Source organism: Macaca thibetana, chromosome 10 (genome assembly GCF_024542745.1).
Source record: "Macaca thibetana thibetana isolate TM-01 chromosome 10, ASM2454274v1, whole genome shotgun sequence".
In the NCBI taxonomy this organism is placed as follows: Eukaryota; Metazoa; Chordata; class Mammalia; order Primates; family Cercopithecidae; genus Macaca; species Macaca thibetana.
Window position 1 is genome coordinate 6,961,172 of NC_065587.1, and position 18,395 is coordinate 6,979,566.

The 18,395-nt window shown below is 57.1% G+C and overlaps 3 protein-coding genes across 4 annotated transcripts in view; 1 reads left to right on the top strand and 2 right to left on the bottom strand.

Annotated features, from left to right (window-relative positions):
• Window positions 1–16,867, top strand: part of SULT4A1 (sulfotransferase family 4A member 1) — a 996,812-nt gene extending 979,945 nt beyond the window's left edge. For both annotated transcript variants that reach the window (XM_050806025.1, XM_050806024.1), the window contains 5 exons: window positions 1,390–1,470; window positions 2,402–2,528; window positions 6,959–7,053; window positions 12,227–12,365; window positions 15,276–16,867. In XM_050806025.1, the coding sequence (XP_050661982.1) occupies window positions 1,390–1,470; window positions 2,402–2,528; window positions 6,959–7,053; window positions 12,227–12,365; window positions 15,276–15,388 (555 nt within the window). In that variant the 3' untranslated portion in view covers window positions 15,389–16,867. The remainder of the gene's footprint in view (window positions 1–1,389; window positions 1,471–2,401; window positions 2,529–6,958; window positions 7,054–12,226; window positions 12,366–15,275) is intronic.
• The window catches only part of PARVB (parvin beta), a 695,786-nt gene that overhangs the window by 322,143 nt on the left and 355,248 nt on the right, over window positions 1–18,395 (bottom strand). The gene's annotated exons all lie outside the window — the stretch shown is intronic.
• Window positions 1–18,395, bottom strand: part of SAMM50 (SAMM50 sorting and assembly machinery component) — a 718,434-nt gene that overhangs the window by 153,564 nt on the left and 546,475 nt on the right. The gene's annotated exons all lie outside the window — the stretch shown is intronic.

Genomic DNA, 18,395 nt, shown 5'->3' on the forward strand with positions numbered 1-18,395 from the left:
TTTGTATCAAGAATGAAATAAATGTTACTCCAGAGCCCTGCCCCCCTCACCCCTCAGACACACCCAGAGGCCCCCCACTCCATCCGCTGCACCTCTTTAGTTCCAGCCTCACACCTGAATGGGCCAGAACTGCAGCCTTCACCACGCCTGCCCCCGTCCCACTGGAGTAGCATTCCGAAACCCAGCTCTGAGAGTGCCGTCCTGCCCCGTGGCATGGCACAAGACCCCTGTGACCCTCCAGGGCCCCTGTCTGCACCCCAGCCCCTCGGGCCTGAGCAGTCACCTTGCTCTCCTTGTCCGTGCAGAACCGTCTGGGTGTCATTCGGTACTGCTGTGCCGAGGGCCACCGTGTTCAAGGCACCGCTCTTGGCCTTGGGGGCGGCAGTGACTGACAGCATCAGGCCCGGCCTGTCAGCCCAGGAAGCCATAGTAGCTAGACAGCGATCAGTGCTGGGAGAGGAGCAGATCAGGAGGGGACCGGCCATCTCCCGTGGGGATGTCTGAGGCAGGTCCTGAAAGAGGAGAGGAGCATAGGGACCGGTGAACAGAGACTGCACGGCGTGAGGGGCCTGGCCCTCCAGAGCAATAGGCAAGCCTGGGGGTTTCAGGCAATGGTCCTGGGCTCTTTGGCTTCATGAGGGCTGGGCCCATTCCTAGGGGAACTGGGAAGATGGGCTCTGAGCAGAGGAGCAGGGTGCTGACTGGTTTATAGGACCACCCTAGCTGCTGATGGGAAGGCCTGAGGGGCAGGTGGAAGCAGCAAGCGCATCAGGCCAGGTTGCTGTGTGGTCCAGCGCCAGCCTGGCAGCACCCACTGGGCCTGGTGCCTCCTGCTGCCTCTGCTGCCCTCTGATACCACTCCAAGCCAGGGCAGTAGCTCCCAGGCCCCCTGAGCGGACCCTGTGGCTGTGGCTATGATAGGTGGACTCCCCCGGCCGAGGTCCGGGACCCTTATCTCTACTGCCAGATAGAGACACCCAGCCGAGGTGTGCTCATGTCTCAAACATTTGTCTCAGTTGACAAGGGAGGCTGTCCTGGCTGGGTCTGAGACTGTCTCCGGGAGAGGAGACCAAGGAATAACAGCCTTGCCTCCTCCTGCTCTGACCTCTCCCCGCTCCTGGCCTCGCCTTTCCCTCTGACTCCTACCCTTCTTCCCTGGCCCCCACCCCTCCCCATGTCGTCTGGTCCCTCTCCCCTTGACCTCACCCCTCCCCCTGGCCTCACTCCTCCCTCTTACCCTGCTGCTCTCCTGGCCCCTCCACTACCCTGTCGTTCCCTCTGATAACTCCACTTACCCTGAACCCCACCCTTTCCTTCCTCCTCTGGCCCCGCTCCTCCCCTTGGTCTCACCCCTTCCTCTGACCTGCCTCTCCCTCTGACTCCACGTAGGAACTGACCTCTCCCCGCCTCATCAAGAGCCACCTGCCCTACCGCTTTCTGCCCTCCGACCTCCACAATGGGGACTCCAAGGTAAGCTGGCACCCCCTCTGCCTCCCGAGATGAGTCCCCACCAAGAGGAGCCCAAGGCCCCTGTGCAACACACATGCAGGTCCCTGGCACTTACCTGGCCTCGGGGGCTGTCTTCCCAAGGACCCCACAGGTAAAGGTCCCTTCTGAGGCCGTCTTGGGTCATGCGTCTCTAGCATTTTACCCAAGTCTTTAATGTTGGGTTGGTTTTTACCTCACAATTGAACATGGCTGTGGCCAGCCTAATCCTAGCGTGTGCCTGCCTTGGGCCGAATTCTGTTTGTTTTTCAATTGCATCAAATGCCGAGGCCTGTGGGTTGTTGTGTGTGTGTGTGTTTTTTTTTTTTTTTTTTTTTTTTTTTTTTTTTTGAGACAGAGCCTTACTCTGTCGCCCAGGCTGGAGGGCAATGACACGATCTTGGCTCACTGCAACCTCTGCCTCCCTGGTTCAAGTGATTCTCCTGCCTCAGCCTCCTGAGTAAGCTGGGACTACAGGCATGCGCCACCACACCTGGCTAATTTTTATATTTTTAGTAGAGACGGGGTTTCACCATGTTGGCCAGGCTGGTCTTGAACTATTGACTTCAGGTGATCTACCTGCCTCGGCCTCCCAAAGTGCTGGGATTACAGATGCGAGTCACCGCACTCAGCCAGAGACCGGGATCAGGGTTGCAAGTTTTCTGTCTTCTAGAGGACAAAAATAAAATACTCAAGTAATTATCCTGGCCAGCACTACTGCATGGACAGGGCCCCTTTCTGCTGAAACAGCGAGGCAGCAGCACCAGTGGCTGTGCACATGGGCCCCAACTGGATGTTGGAAGCGAGTGTTGGTTTGTGAGGTGCACCAGCAGGTTCAGGGGGGCTGGCCTGTGTCGGGGCAGCCCTGCCTGGGAAGGAAGGAGACATGGACTCACCCCGCTCCTGTCGCCCACAGGTCATCTATATGGCTCGCAACCCCAAGGACCTGGTGGTGTCTTATTATCAGTTCCACCGCTCTCTGCGGACCATGAGCTACCGAGGCACCTTCCAAGAATTCTGCCGGAGGTTTATGAATGACAAGCGTGAGTGTTGCAGCCTGGCGGCATGTTAGAACGGGAGCCGTCTGTTGTCGTGGATGGCCTGGCAGGTGCTGGGTGCTTCCCCGGCACGGTCTCCAGTTCTGACAGGGACCACATAGGTCAGGCCCGCGGTCCACTTTACAGATGAAGACACTGAGGCTGAGGGCGTCATGAACGTGGCTGAGACCGTAGAGCTGGTGTGTGTCAGAGCAGGTCCATCTGACCCCGGAGCCCTTCTCTTATACCACACTGTTGGGGTATCTGAGAAGTTCCCCAGTTAAAACATCCCTCCTTGCTACCTGGGTTTCAAATAGGGAGAGAATGAAAACAGTAAAAATGGAGGCCCAGGTATCACTGCTGTTAGTGACAGGGACTGGAGTGGAGACTGTAGCTAAGTGTGACAGGCATGGGCCTTTGGCCGAACCTCAGGCACAGGCAAGCCACCGGGGCAGGGTACACTTGTGCCCGCAGGGAGGAGGACAGCCGGGCTGAACCTCAGGCACAGGAAAGCCACCGGGGCAGGGCACACTTGTGCCCGCAGGGAGGCAGGGAGGAGGACAGCCGGGCCGAGAGTGCCGGGTGCTGTTCTCTGGCTTCCGTTCCAGCCTCTGCAGAGGAGCGAGGCTGGGTTCCACCCTGCCCTGCACTCAAGGAAGGCAGGACCAGGCCCCTTGTCTCGGTCCCACTCGCTCCCAGTCCTTATTCTCTTGCCCTGCTGGGCCGCCTGTCCCTTGGGAGTGGTGGCAGGAGCTCCTCAGTGCAGTTCTGCTCCTGCCTTCCATGGGGGCCATGGCTCCCCATGGCCAGCTATGGCTTTTGGGGGTCCTGGGACAGAAGTGAGCAGTGTAGGGTGTGCAGGCAGAGGAGCTTTGAAATGTGTCATAAAAGCTGCACTTTAATTAAATCTACACTGAGACTCATCCCTACCCAAGGCTGAAAATACACTTTCTATTTTATTTCCCAACTGAAGTGATGCTGAGCCGCATTGTTCAGTGTGGCTTATCAGGGGTTCTATAGGGGGATTGTGTGACAAGATTAGGATGAATCATGTAGCAGAGATCCTGGAACGTAATGCCTCTGAGTTTAAGTGGAACTTAGGGAGTGGACCTGGAGCTGCCGCCAGGCCTGGTTGAAGGGGGCCTCTTGGCGGGGCGGTGCAGGGCGCCACAGGCCAACTCTGTTGCTTGCAATTTACAAACCCACGAGGGCCTCAAAACCCTGGAATGATTCTGTTTCCAGCCCTTGAACCTCTGCTTCCACTGTGCCTGCTGAGAAGTGGCCCTGCCTGCGAGGGGCAGGAGACCCCAGACCCGCACCCCGAAGCCCCCTGAGCCTGTTCCAGACCTTCTGTCCAGCCTCTCTTCCCACGGCCTCCCCGCCCTGGCACCTGCGCTTGTGGTCCAGCAGGCATTTGGAGCAACACACTCATGGACTTCTGAAGCTGTTTCCTAGGGTCCAGCATGGCCCCTCCTCTCTGCAGAGCACAGGGACCATGCCCACATTCAGACCAGCACGTGGAAGAGGCTATGGAAGAGGCTACAAATATCTTGCTCAGGCCAGAGCAGTTATTAAGCAGTTCTCTTAATATAGGCCTCTCCATGTCGCCACAGTCACAGACCTGTCCTCCACTGGGTGCAAGGTCCCACACACGTGCCTTGGTCGCAGCAAACCCCGTAGACAGGCCCACTCAGCACCCCCGTACTCCATCCTTCATTGTCAGTCAGTGAGCATGCACGCACTGAGGACTGCTGGACTCCCCTGCCTGATGTCTTGAAGACGTTGGAAACTAATATGCATGGGAACCCTGAAAGCATGTCTAGACAGGCCGGGCTCAGAGACCGCAGCACAAGGCGATGGCAGGAGGGACCTGCATAAACAACCATGCCTGAGGATGGCGACCAACTCTGCAAGGCTGGAGGGCAAAGGGCCCTGGAGGCAGGTGACACCTGCAGTGGGAGGATGCCCCGTGACAGGCACCCTATGACACCTGCAGTGTGCGGACGCTGTGTAGACAGGGTGCCTGTGGCGCCTGCAGTGCGAGGACGCTGTGTAGACAGGGTGACGCCTGCAGTGTAGACTGTGTAGGTCTCTGTGGCGCCCAGTGTGCGGACGCTGTGTAGACAGTCTCTGTAACGCCTGCAGTGTGCGGACGCTGTGTAGACAGGGTGCCTGTGGCGCCTGCAGTGTGCGGACGCTGTGTAGACAGTCTCTGTAACGCCTGCAGTGTGCGGACGCTGTGTAGACAGGGTGCCTGTGGCGCCTGCAGTGTGCGGACGCTGTGTAGACAGTCTCTGTAACGCCTGCAGTGTGCGGACGCTGTGTAGACAGGGTCCCTGCGACGCCTGCAGTGTGAGGACGCTGTGTAGACAGGGTGCCTGTGACGCCCTGCAGTGTGAGGACGCTGTGTAGACAGGGTGCCTGTGGCGCCTGCCGTGTGAGGACGCTGTGTAGACAGGGTGCCTGTGACGCCTGCAGTGTGAGGACGCTGTGTAGACAGGGTGCCTGTGGCGCCCGCCAGTGTGAGGACGCTGTGTAGACAGGGTGCCTGTGACGCCTGCAGTGTGAGGACGCTGTGTAGACAGGGTGCCTGTGACGCCCGCCGTGTGAGGACGCTGTGTAGACAGGGTCCCTGTGGCGCCCGCCGTGTGAGGACGCTGTGTAGACAGGGTGCCTGTGGCGCCCGCCGTGTGAGGACGCTGTGTAGACAGGGTGCCTGTGACGCCCGCCGTGTGAGGACGCTGTGTAGACAGGGTCCCTGCGACGCCCGCAGTGTGAGGACGCTGTGTAGACAGGGTCCCTGCGACGCCCGCAGTGTGCGGACGCTGTGTAGACAGGGTGCCTGTGGCGCCTGCCGTGTGCGGACGCTGTGTAGAGAGGGTCACTGTGACACCTGCAGTGTGAGGACGCTGTGTAGACAGGGTGCCTGTGGCGCCTGCCGTGTGAGGACGCTGTGTAGACAGGGTGCCTGTGGCGCCTGCAGTGTGGCACACGCAGCCTCTGTGTCCATATCTTCTCTGGGGTGGACAAGGAGGTTTTGTTATTCTTCTTTAATATTCCAGATGGATGGTTCCCTTCCCTTTCACAAAGCAGCGTGGAGCCCAGGGAAGAGCGTGGAGGGGCCCTGCGTCCTCCCTCCTCTCAGGCATTCTGGCGGGAAGGGAAGGCCTCTACCCGGCAACCTGCAGCTGGTTCCCGTCCCCACTCCTGCGGCGGGGCCGGTGCACTTGCTCCTCGCATCAGTGCAGGACCACGTGTGCAGTCCTTCACGCCTTGCTTCTTCCAGGGTCCTCACATCTTCCCCACGCATCTCCGGGTCGTGAGGATGTCTGTTTTTGACATCTTGGTGCATTCTTCCTTGGAATGAAGTGGGGTTTGTCTTTACCTTCCATGTTCACCGGGCCATTCGACTCTTCCTTCTGCCCCAGGGGCTCATCTGCTTGGACTTAGCTCCCCTTGACGGGCCTGCAGTCAGGTGACTTGGACTTCCCTGTCTGGCCTCCATGATTACTGACCTGTTGGTGACTTGGGGAAGTCTTCCCTTCTCTGGGACTCAGCTTGATTCCACAGAAAGTGGAGGTTTTGGTGGGATGTGGGTGCTGGGGGCAGGGCCCAGCAGAGGAATTTCTACAGCCAGCGCCCCTCATCCAGCTGGGCTGCTTCCCGCTGCTCAGCGCAGTCAGCCCCCACTGCCCGCCTTGCTCTCTGTCATATGGAGGTCCCTTTGGAAGAATCCCTTACAGTGGTGGCCACCGCATGTGGCAGGCAGAGGAAGATCCATAGTTTTTATAAAGAACACTGCAAAGCAGGCTGGAGACCCCATGAGCTGGTCCCTGGCTGTGTACCCCACCGCACACCAGGGGCTCTGAGGCGGCGCAGGCCACGCAGGAAGCGCAGGGCCAAGGTGTGGGTGCAGGAGTGCTGGCTTCTTGGAGGTCAGGACAGGACTCCCTGCCCGTCTTCAGCTTTTAGTTCCCATGGAGAGTTCCCCAATTTACTGAGGCTACTGCCTGTGGCCCTCTTGCCCAGCAGAGCCCCATGTTCTGGATCTGTCCTACAACTTCCTACACCCCACCCTGTCCCCACTAGCAAACCCTAGTGGCCCTGTCCCAGTTCCTCTGGACTTTGTTCCAGGCTTCCTGGTGACCACTTGTTAAGCGGATAAAGTAATGGGCACTGTTGCGATCCACTGCCAGGTACCACAGAGACCACCTCAGAGGCCATCACCCCCATGGTCAGGTCTTCAAGGTGGGAGGGCTGGGATGGCTCAGGACGTGAGTGCTTCGGGGGCCTTTGCCGGACGTGTCTGCAGGGATCACGATGTCCTCATCACGGCTGCTGGGTGGCAGGAGGGCAGCCCTGTGGGGTGGGGACGGCCCCATGTGCATGCTTCTCCTGCCCAGCTGTGTGGCTCACCCTGTCCCCTGTCTCCGCAGTGGGCTATGGCTCCTGGTTTGAGCACGTGCAGGAGTTCTGGGAGCACCGCATGGACTCGAACGTGCTTTTTCTCAAGTATGAAGACATGCATCGGGTGAGTGCTGCCGGAGCAGCTGTCCTTGGGGTGCCCGGCCCTCGCCAGGCCTGGCAGCTCCTGATTCAGGGAGCCCTTTACAATGCACATGTGGGATTTGTCTGAGGAGGGATTTGTCTGAGGAGGGACAGAGGAAGGGGCAGGACGGTTTGTGGACTGGAAGAGGGGTTGGGGGTGTGGGGAGCAGCCTGTCAAAGCCTGAGGTGGGGCAGCCATGCTGTGCGAGGCTGAGGGACCCAGGAAGGCGGGCGTGGGGAGGGGACTGGGGCTTGGCTTATCAGGGGGCCTTTGGAGTGCTTTACAGTGGTGGTTGATGGGACATAGAGGAGAGGCCAGTGTCTGCAGTGAGACACGAGGTAGCTAGTAGCTTGGGGAGCCTGGGTCACCACAGGAGAGACTGGGCATTTTCTAGGTGTTGTGGAGGAGGCAGGAGCTGGGGGAGGGGTTGAAAAGAACTAATGGGACAAGGTCTTAGTCCAGGCAGAGGCAGGAGGGCTTGGGGCTGGAGCCTGGGCAGAGGGGCTTCCGGTGGCAGGACAGGCAGGAGACACCTGTGGCCTGGCCCATAGGAAAGAGGAAAGAGGATGGGGTGCAGGTGTGGACCATGAGGTTGCTGGAAACCATGTTGTGGTAGGGGACAGACGAGGCCAGGCTGTGGGGCTGCTGGTGCCAATGGCTGACAGACAAGCAGGTTTAGGTTGAGTAGGAGCGGGTGGGAGCTGGGATAGGGAGGAGGTTGGCCGGAGGACAGAGAGGAGAGCTGGGTGTGGGGGAGGGTGAGCCAGTGCTGGGGTTGGAGGTCAGAAGCCCAGGGGCAGGAAGGCCGGCCTTGTGCTTCCCCCACACCTGCAGGAAGACTCCAGACCTGGCTGTGAACAGAGCCACACGCAGTCCCCTATGGCGCTGGGGCGGGGTGTGTGCCTTGTGGTGCTAGGGTTGGGAGGTGTGCGTTGTGGCTCTGGGGCGGGGGGTGTGCGTTGTGGCCGTGGGGGGGGGGGGTGTGCCTTGTTGTGGGCTGGGGGGGTGTGCGTTGTGGCTCTGGGGCGGGGGTGTGTGCCTTGTGGTGCTAGGGTTGGGAGGTGTGCGTTGTGGCTCTGGGGCGGGGGGTGTGCGTTGTGGCCGTGGGGCGGGGGGGTGTGCCTTGTGGTGCTAGGGTTGGGAGGTGTGCGTTGTGGCTCTGGGGCGGGGGGGGGTGTGTGTGTGTGGCCGTGGGGCGGGGGTGTGTGCCTTGTGGTGCTAGGGTTGGGAGGTATGCGTTGTGGCTCTGGGGCGGGGGGGGTGTGTGTTGTGGCTCTGGGGCTGGGTGTGTGCGTTGTGGCCGTGGGGCGGGGTGTGTGCGTTGTGGCTCTGTGGGGCGGGGTGTGTGCGTTGTGGCCGTGGGGCGGGGTGTGTGCGTTGTGGCCCTGGGGCGGGGTGTGTGCGTTGTGGCCGTGGGGCGGGGTGTGTGCGTTGTGGCTCTGGGGCAGGGGGGGGGTGTGTTGTGGCTCTGGGGCGGGGTGTGTGTTGTGGTTCTGTGGCGGGGTGTGTGTTGTGGTTCTGGGGGGGGGGGTGTGTGTTGTGGTTCTGGGGCGGGGGTGTGTTGTGGTTCTGGGGGGGGGGTGTGTGCGTTGTGGCCGTGGGGCGGGGTGTGTGCGTTGTGGCTCTGGGGCGGGGTGGTGTTGTGTGGCCGTGGGGGGGGGTGTGTGCGTTGTGGCCCTGGGGCGGGGGGTGTGTGCGTTGTGGCCGTGGGGCGGGGTGTGTGCGTTGTGGCTCTGGGGTGGGGGTGTGCGTTGTGGCTCTGGGGCAGGGGGTGTGTTGTGGCTCTGGGGCGGGGTGTGTGTTGTGGTTCTGGGGCGGGGTGTGTGTTGTGGTTCTGGGGCGGGGGGTGTGTGTTGTGGTTCTGGGGCGGGGGTGTGTGTTGTGGTTCTGGGGCGGGGTGTGTGCGTTGCATTTGCTGCAGTTACTCTTGGGTTCCTTTGTGCTCTGGCACCCGGGCCTGTGGTCAGCACAGGCCAGGTCAGCCTTTGCAGGAGCGTGGCCTTTCAGGGCTTGCTTGGTGTGCAGGAGGGACCCCGTCTGCGGGTCTGCTGCTGGCTGGCGCGTGCTGTCGGTTCCCCAAATGGGTCCTCACCGTGGCTCTGTGTCATGGTGAGGAAAGAGCGAGGTCATGCGGTGGTCCAAGGTCACACGCACCACGGAGCCGACTGCTGGGTAAGCCTGTCTGACGCTCTGTGGGCCTCCCACCTGTCTGCCTCTTGTCCACACAATTTGACACAGAGCCACATTTAGGGTCCCTGTTCATGCCCAGAGGACGGTGTAGTAGAGAGGAGGATGTGGCCCAAGCAGGTCGGAACCCTGGTCCTGCTGCTGACCTCTATGAAGCCGTTGGCTGTGGTTTCCTGTGGTTCTGGGGAACAACACAGGCTCTGGACACTGGCTGCTCAGGCCAAAGTCCTGACCCCCCCAAGCCTCTGTAAAGTGGGGAGGTGACAGCACCCCCTGTCACTGCATGGCTGGGAGGACTGTGTGAGAATCACCTACGTGTAGGCCTGGGACGGGCCTGCCTGGTGTGTGGCTTTTTGTGGAGGTGTCGTGCACAGTGAGGTGTACTCGGCACACGTGTGGGACTTGACAGCCTTTTACCTGTCACATCCGGGCAGCCACCTTCCAGATCCAGAACATTCCAGCTTCTTGCAGTTGACAGCCCTGCTTGGCAGAGGCCACTGCGCTCTGATCTCCCTCGCCGGAGCTTGGTGTCGCCTCTTCGGAAGCTGTGGGATGTGGGACTCTCATGTGTGTTGCTCTCTGGCTTCTGTGTGGACGGCGAGGCTCCTCCACCCACGTGGCGCGGAGCTCCGTTCTTCCTGTGCTGTGGCTGGTGCTCCAGTGCAGCACGAATATGCCACCGCTGCTTCACCCATCCAGTGTTGCCGGGCGTGGAGGCTGTTTTCATTTTGGGGTGGTCATGAATAAAGCCTCCGTGGATGTTCTGGAGTCCTGGTGGACGTCAGCATTTGTGCTTATTGGGCCCATACCCAGGAGTGGAATTTCTGGGGCCCTGGGTGTGCATTTGTCAGCTGGTCACTATTTTGCCACAGTGACATGGCATTGGACATGCACTGCCCAGGGCCAGTGAGGCCCCAACATGAGAAGGTGAATGGGGGAAGTGCCCGCCTGGCCAGCTGCCCACACATCTGAGGGGCGGCTGCCGGGTCAGCAGTTTCCTCCTGGGGTGTCAGTGTCCTCAGCGATGACGGGCTGAAGTGTTAAGGTCCAAACACACACCTTATTCCAAGCCCTTAAAGGGAGGTTCATCCTTCTGTGCCTTCCAGGCTCCGCAGTGGAAGTGGTGAGACCTGTTGCTTTCAGTCCATCAGGGTCAAGGCCACCAGTCCTACCTGGACCTTTAAGAGCTGCCGGGGTCAGTGCTGGGACTTCATTTTCTACCAAAGCCAGTCTGAGTGACTCAGTGGCATCCCTGGGACAGTCAGCGTTTCGCCTTCTAATTGGCATGGGTTTATTCTTTTTTTAGGAACCTCAGTAATGGATTGTTTTAATAGAGGTTAAGTCACATTTTTAGGAATTAGTATTGTTTACATCTTACTCCAGAAAACTACCCCTGAGTGAGCATGGTTGTCTCCAGGGTGTGAGTCCGTGAGTTCTCACCCCGGGTTGAGAGGGAGTGCTTCCTGCCGGAGCCCTCACCGCCCATGCTCCACTGAACCGCACAATTCCAGGGCGCTTTTCCCACGAGCCGCGCACTGTGCCAGGCACCCCAGGTATCCCCACTTCATTCTCACAGTCACCTCGACCCAGACACGCTGGCTCTGTGTCATGGTGTGCAGCCTCTTGCTGCGGCCCCGTCGCTAGTTCCAGATGGAGAATGTGCGACTCAGAGTGGTGAAGTGGGCCGTCCCCTGCCAGCTGACCTGGGCGCTCTGCCTGATTCCCGCTGGGTTTCATAACCAGCAAGTGTCCCGTGACATGTTGCTGGACGTGGCCTGGCAGAAACGCCCCTTCCTCTGAGATGGACATCACACCGGCGATGAGCTGCCCCAGGAGGATTCTGCTGACCGCTCCGGCAGGCTGATTTTAAGCTGGCAGTGTCCTTCTTGCAGCGTCTCTTCTGAGAGCCAGGTTTCTTCACTCTCTCTCCATGGCTACCCTTTTTCTTTGAAATGGAGTTCTTGGCGGCAGGGCAAGGGACAGGGAGCTCTTTATTCCTTGGCTCATTCTCTAATAACTGTTCCTCCGACTCTCTGTCAAGCCCCGCGCCGCGGGTGCACCACACCCCTCCCCATGGGAGGTAGCGCGAGGCCGGAATCAGACCCGCACTGCTGCCGCAGGGGTCCCCGCACTGTGGGGCCCAGGGAGGAGCTGACGCCCACACCAGCGGTCAGAGAACATTTTCTTTCAAGGTTTCTGAAGTGCTGCATTAAAGAAATTAAATCATCTTTTCACTGTAGGACTTTTCAGAGGCTCTAATGTGGGAATTTGCTCTACAAATCTCCGGAAAGGAAACGGCCTGCAGCGTTTTCCTGATGAGGACCAAGGCACCTCTAGGCGACAGCTCAGGGCTCTGATTGAGTAGAGGAGGAGCCTCCTTCTGGGGAGAAAGTGGCAGGGGTGGGGGGCTGGGGAATGGCCCCTTAAGACGTTAGCCACATGCCGCTGTCAGGTGTGGTAAAATAATGGGGCAGGGTACGGCAGGCATGACGGAATCTCGCGTCTGATGAAGCGGGCTTCCTGCCCAGTGCAGGGCTGTCTGGAGACCAGAAGGGCCTCCCTGCGCTCCCAAGGGCCAGCCCAGAGGCCAGCTGACGGGCAGCAGGAAGGGAAAGAGGAGCCCATTAGGTCTTGCTCCTCACAAGAACGATGTTCTGAAATATGTTTTTTACTTCTTGCTGCTGTTAAAAATTATCCACAGCCTCTATTAAGACCTCATGTCTGCATCCCAATTCCCTGGAGGAGCAGGGTTTGAATTCAGGATCTCCACTTGAGAGCTGAGCACGCTTGGGCAATTCCTTAACTTCTTAGTGTTATTTCCAGACAAGGCTGATGTCAGCCTTGTCATGAGCATTAAGTAAGGAAGGCCATGTGTAAAAAGTCCCCAGTGTGTGCCCAGCTTGGAGTCATGTCCAGTAAGAGGCCCCGCCTCTCATGGGCTGCTCTGCTCTCTGCACTTGTCTTCCAGGACCTGGTGACGATGGTGGAGCAGCTGGCCAGATTCCTGGGGGTGTCCTGTGACAAGACCCAGCTGGAAGCCCTGACAGAGCACTGCCACCAGCTGGTGGACCAGTGCTGCAACGCTGAGGCCCTGCCCGTGGGCCGGGGTATGTGCCCCACCCCGCCTCCCGCCCAGGCGCTCCCCGCCCCAGCCAGGCTGCTTTCTCTACCTGCTTAGAGAGCCAGGTCTAGCTTGTTGCCCTCCGTGCTCTCCTTTTCCAGCAGTCCGTAGCTGGCCATGGCCTGTGCTCTGTCGGCTGGTGCCTGTGGATGGCACAGAGCTCATGGAGTGACGGAGTGCCTTGCCCGCTGGTGTTTGCATTGCCTCCAAGCAAACAGTGTTTTAATGTGAAGAAGTGCGTTTCAGGCTTTGTGGGTGGGATGTTTCTGAGTGGGGGGGTCTACTCCGATGGCCTGAGATCAAACGCCTCACAGAGCAGATCCAGGAGATGGGTTTGGTGCGATGACATTTCAGAGCACAAAGTGTGCTGACGGGTTTCTCAGTCTCTAACTGACTCATGGGAGAGTTCAGTGAAGTGAGCGGGAAGGTAGGAGACACCGTTTTTCCTCCTTCACTGAGTGGACGCTGACCGAGCATCTTCTGGGTGCAGGCAGCACAGATGGGGCCTAGCCCCACCTCGGGGCGGTGAGCTTAAGCAGACAGTACCAAGCTACGCCGCTGCACAGAGCGAGGCCAGTTCCTGCTCTTGGTGGCAAGTGACAGTGGGCCTGAGGCAGCTGGAGATGGGGACAGTGTTCCTGACAGGAATCCTCCCCAGATCCACCTGGGTTGCTCCCCCTGTCCTTAAGGCTGTGTGGCATTTGACCCTGATGGTGGAGAGCCCAGGCTCTTAAATCCCAGGGTGCTGGCCTTGGCCATAGGAGGCCGCCTCTTGGTAAGTATGAACCTTACGGACACTTGGTGTGTTGGGCACTTCCTGGGTTGAGGAGAATGTTTGAGGGGAGGGCCCAGAAATGTGGATGGGTCTTCAGCAGCAGCCCCCATAAAATGGAGTGGGAGATGCCTGGGACGGATGAGAGAAGTGGTGGGCTGCAGCTCAGCTCTGCTGCCCTCTGGGAACGCAACTTAGGTCAGGCCTTGAGCTTTTGCGGCTTTTTGTTCTCTGAAAAGGGGCTGATCATGGCTCAGGGTGGTTCTGAAGGTCAAGCGCAAAGCGCCGTCTCTAAAGGCAGAGCAGTGGACTCCTCAGAAGGAAGTTAACTCAACCACAATCCCTCTCGACTTCTTTCCTGGCTACATCTTCATAAATATTTATTATTTAACATTTATTTGCTCTTTTTTAGTTTTGCTTTTGCTGTGTGTTGTTATCCTTGGATGTGACCTTCTCCAAAATACCCCTTTTGGTTCATGTGTGTGGCGAAGCAGCGTCGAGAACATACTGTGTGCCCATATGCTCCTTCCCTTGGGTTTGCTTTATCATGGTTTACCTTGGTTTTGCTTTATTTCAGTTCTTTGATTTGTTTTCTTTTAGCACATTGCCTCTTTGCTCGGAAGATCTTCTTGAGTTGGTGAGAATGCAGGGCCGAGTAGCCAGCTGCATTGCTTAGATTTGATTCATGTCACAGCATAAATTGTCTTGATTCCAAATCCTAAACCAGGTGGGTGACTCCTCTGATGAGCTCTCAGCTGTCTCAGCTGAGAAAAATAATCATGGGAAAATATAGTTTGGTTGCTCTAGTAGCTTCTAATTCTGTCCCTTAGGTATCATTAAAGGGTTACAAGAACAGTTTTTCTTGTTTTTTTTTCCCTCTCCAACACTGATAGATAATTTTTTGTTACCAAAGAGAAAGTCCACGTTACGGTGGGTATTTGCGCTCAGCATTTGCAGTGTTGCAGTTTCACACCTGAGGTCCTGCCTGGACAAGGACCACCGTTAATAACAGAGCTAGTGAAGGACGTTTGCTGGAGACAGAGCTCTGATCTCAGAGATGCTGACAACAGAAAGAATTCTAAACGAGCAGTTCTTTGAAAGCAGGGAGCCAGTACTCGGGTGATGCGCTCACAGTCCCATAACTGGGAAGTTCGGAATCCCCGCTCCAGACATCTTCATAGTCACCGTTGCTATTGGACTAGACCAACCTAAGATTTTATGTTAACAAAGACAATGGGAGCAACGACTTCTCTTGTCATGTTGAGCTCTCTGTCTTTTGTTTTTCCAAAGCCTTCATAGTGCCTGCAGTTGAGCCCACAGCTTAGCCCTCCATTGTGGCTGCCAGGAAGAGGCCTGGGTTTCTGACCAAGCCTAGGCTCGAGCGGCTGGGGGCTGTGCCCAGACTCATTTTATTGTTGACTCAGGGAATTCTCACTGCAGTGCGTATTTTGCCTCTAGTCTCTAAAGCTAGCTAATACTGCAACTATTTTATTCACCTTAAATTCCTCCCCAGGGTTTGCCAGGGCAGGCTCCTTGAAATCTGCATCTTTGGCGCAGTCAGGAGGGCTTCCTACTTGCTGTAAAATTTTCTGCACTGTGGATGGTTTTTTTTCCTTTTCAAATGCTCCCGAAGCCAGTGACGCCTTGGTGGCGCTGTTGAGCTGCGAGTGGATAATGCCGTGGGGAGGGCCAGAGCTGCCTGCGATGCCCAGAGCAGGGCACTCCCGCGGCAGATCATACTCACTCCTGGGATGTTTATTAAACCTGCCACGTGCCAGGTGCCGTTTTAGGTGCTGGGGACTCAGCACCGAACAGGAGTAGAGTCTCCCTGGCGGGCCCCAGCAGGGGGTGCGGAATGGCACCAGGAGGTGGCTGTGGCTCACTGCGCTACAGCCTCAGAGGGAAGCTGGTTCAGGTCACGTTCTGCTGCATCCAATAGTTTCACAAATGTTAGGGGACCCACCTGGTCTGTAGCTCAGACGGCCCTTCCTACCCCCATAGGCCAAGTTCAAAGGGACCCAGGAATAGATCTGGAATGTTCCAGATCCATTTCCAAGGCTTCCTGTAGTTCAGTAGCTGGCCCGACAGCAAGTGGCCCCAGCAGTTCTCTTGTTTGCATTTCAGGAAGAGTTGGGCTATGGAAGGACATCTTCACCGTCTCCATGAATGAGAAGTTTGACTTGGTGTATAAACAGAAGATGGGAAAGTGTGACCTCACGTTTGACTTTTATTTATAATAACAGAAACAACAACTTGCATGCTCACAATACCCAGACACTCTACTAGCCAAAAGTCCTGTATGCATTCATTTATTCCTTGCTGGACAAACTCTGGAAGCAGCGTGTGAAACAGCGGGGGAAGGGAAGAGCGGCGTGAGCGGAGGCAGTGTGATGATTCCCAACCCAAAGCAGCTGTCTCGCCTTCAGAACGTGCAGCCTCTCCATGTCTGATTACAGTCAGTCTCCACATTGCAGTTCCAATGGCCTGGACCATAAGGATAAAGCCTGTAATATATGCAACTAGAATGTCTGCCTTTTCAACCCCATATTAGTTATTGTATTTTATAGAGCTTTTCACTGGAAATCTACATAAATGTCAGTAAACCAAATAAAAGTTCATTTCCAAGGGGAATCAGGAGCGAGCCACACCCGAATGGTAGAAAGATCTCAGGGTTAACTCTTTATTTTTGTAGTTTTATTATCTAAGGCACAGCCATTCTGTTCTCACTTGGTTCTGAGATAATGGTGAGAACAGAGGATGAGTTGGGTCTGTTGGGGGGAATCTGGACACTTGTTTATTCTGACGGAGTTCACTTCTTCAGAACCTTCCTGAAATAAAGCAGAAACCGGTCACTAGGTCTTCAGAAAGGACGTCCCTCTGCCAGAGACTTCCAGCGGGATAGAGAGGAGCCCGCGGGGCGTGTGCTGATGGAAGTCTGCTTGGTGAGGCGGGCAGGTGGGAGTCTAACGCAGTCAGGAGCATTTGCATGCAGTGGGTGGAGAGTCGGCCACAAAGGGACCAGTTGTGCTCGGAATTTGAGCTGAATTCCGCAGCCTGCCTTTGTTTCCTGAAGTGATAGCCTACTAATGCTCCCAAGCAGATGCTTAATAGTAAATTTCTAAAACCCCCGGGTCTTTATCGTTCAGTTTGTTCTGTGCACCTGAGGCGCTCAGCCGTGGGAGGACCATTTTGCGAGTGTAGCCCTGTTTCACTCGGATCAGGTTGGCACGGCCGCCTGCGTGTCTGTCCACCTCGTCCCTCCGTGTATCTGAGGGAGTAAAGGTGAGGTCTTTACTGCTTCACTGCCTAATTTTCTTGCCCAAATTCGCTGAAGCGATGGAGAGACGGGGGCCAGTAGCCAGCCAACCCCGTGGGGACCGGGGTTGTCTGTCATTTATGTGGCTGGGAAGCACCCAAAGTGGTGGTCAGGAGGGTCGCTGCTGTGGAAGGGGTCTCCGTTCTTGGTGCTGCATTTGAAACGGGTGTAGAGAGAAGCTGTGTTTTCATTTGTAAAGGGGAGAAGCGTGGCCAGGCAGGTGGCACGTGGCATTGCACGGTGGGCTCGGCAGCACCTTGCCTGTGTTTCTGTGAGGGAGGCTGCTTTCTGTGAAATTTCATTTATATTTTTCTATTTTTAGTACTGTATGGATGTTACTGAGCACTACACATGATCCTTCTGTGCTTGCTTGCATCTTTAATAAAGACACGTTCCCGGAGTTGCGTCGAGCATTTGTGCTTGTCGGGGTAGAAGGGGTCCCTGCAGCGATGCCTTTGGTGCTTGGGACAGTATGACTGTGGGCCCCATTGACACCCCATTCCCTGGGGTTGACAGCAGAGGGAAACAGGTCCCTGTTGCGCTTTGATGAAGCAGAATTCAGACTTTCCAGGGTTCACTTCTCCCCATTATTTCACTCAAATTCAGACTTTCCAGGGGGTCAGTTCCCCCGCCATTTTCTCATTCACCTCTGATCACTTCTAGAAACGGGGGTGGAGGAGAAAGGGGAAAAGCATGGGAGGATGTGGGTGCACCTGTGGGCCCAGGTGTTGGGACCTCCCAGTCTTTGCCTGGGAGCCCTGCGTTCAGCACTGCGCGCTGTGGTGCCCGAGGCCGGCCCCTCCAACTGCGCTTCCCCACTGGGAATTCCAAAGTCTGTCTTCCTGATTTCTTGTGGAAGGAAAGTCCAGGGCATTGCTTTCCTTGAGAAGGCTCGAGCCTTCTGGGAAATCATGTTTATTTTCAAATGAACTACCTCTAGGTCTCAGGTGAAATCCTAGAAATTATTTTGGCACCTGGAATTAACACAGACACTGGGTTAATCAAGTATCCAGTCCGCTGTGCCCTAGAGGGCTTGCCCTCTAGTCATTTATTAACCACATCAGTCAAGCAGCCAGGATGCAGTCAGTGCGCCTGGAGTCCAGGCATCGCCCATTTACCCATGTCCGCTCTTCCTGCATGGTGGGTGATTCACGTCACTTCATGGAGTCAGTCATTGGGCTGCACCTGCTCCATGCCAGGCACTGTTCCCGGCACTGTGGATGCGGCAGGGGGCAGAGAAAGCCCTGCTTCTGTGGAGTTTGCATTCCAGTGGGGGAGACAGGCGACGGAACCCAAGGTGAGTTCAGGCCCAAGCGTGCTCTAAGGGGATAGGGAACATGCCCGTGGAAGAATGGGGGGGCCTCTGAGGAGATGGTGCTGAGCATTGGGGGCCTGGCTGCAGCTGGGTGGGCAGTGTGCTGGCAAGCACTCGGTTTTGGAGGGGTGGCCATGAGCCAGCTGGAGGGTCTCACAGGTCATGAGATTTCAGCTTTTGTACTAAGATAGGGAGCCATGGGAGGGCTTACTCAGGAGAACACCACCTGCTTTGCATTTTTAAAAGCTCTCCTGGCTGCTGTGTGGGTAGACTGCAGGGGCAAGAGCGAGGGGACCTTTGTCCCCGGCTGTGAGTCACTCCATCCGCAAATTGGGGTGGGGACTGTGAGAGCATCTGCAAGGTTCCTTAGGGGTCTGCAGTCACAGGCCTTCGTGTGCTTGCTTTGAGCATGGTTCCAGCTGTGCTCACCTGGAGCTAAGGCGGGAAAAACAAGCCAAGGCAGAAGGTGCCCTGAGGACTGCCAGGGAGCCAGGGTCAGGAGGAGGGAGCCATCGGGTTGGCAGTTGCCTGGGAGTGCGGGTGGGATTTGAGCTGCATTCTGAGGGTGAGGGTCACCTGGACAGGCAGGGAACAGGAGAGAGCCCTGGGCAGC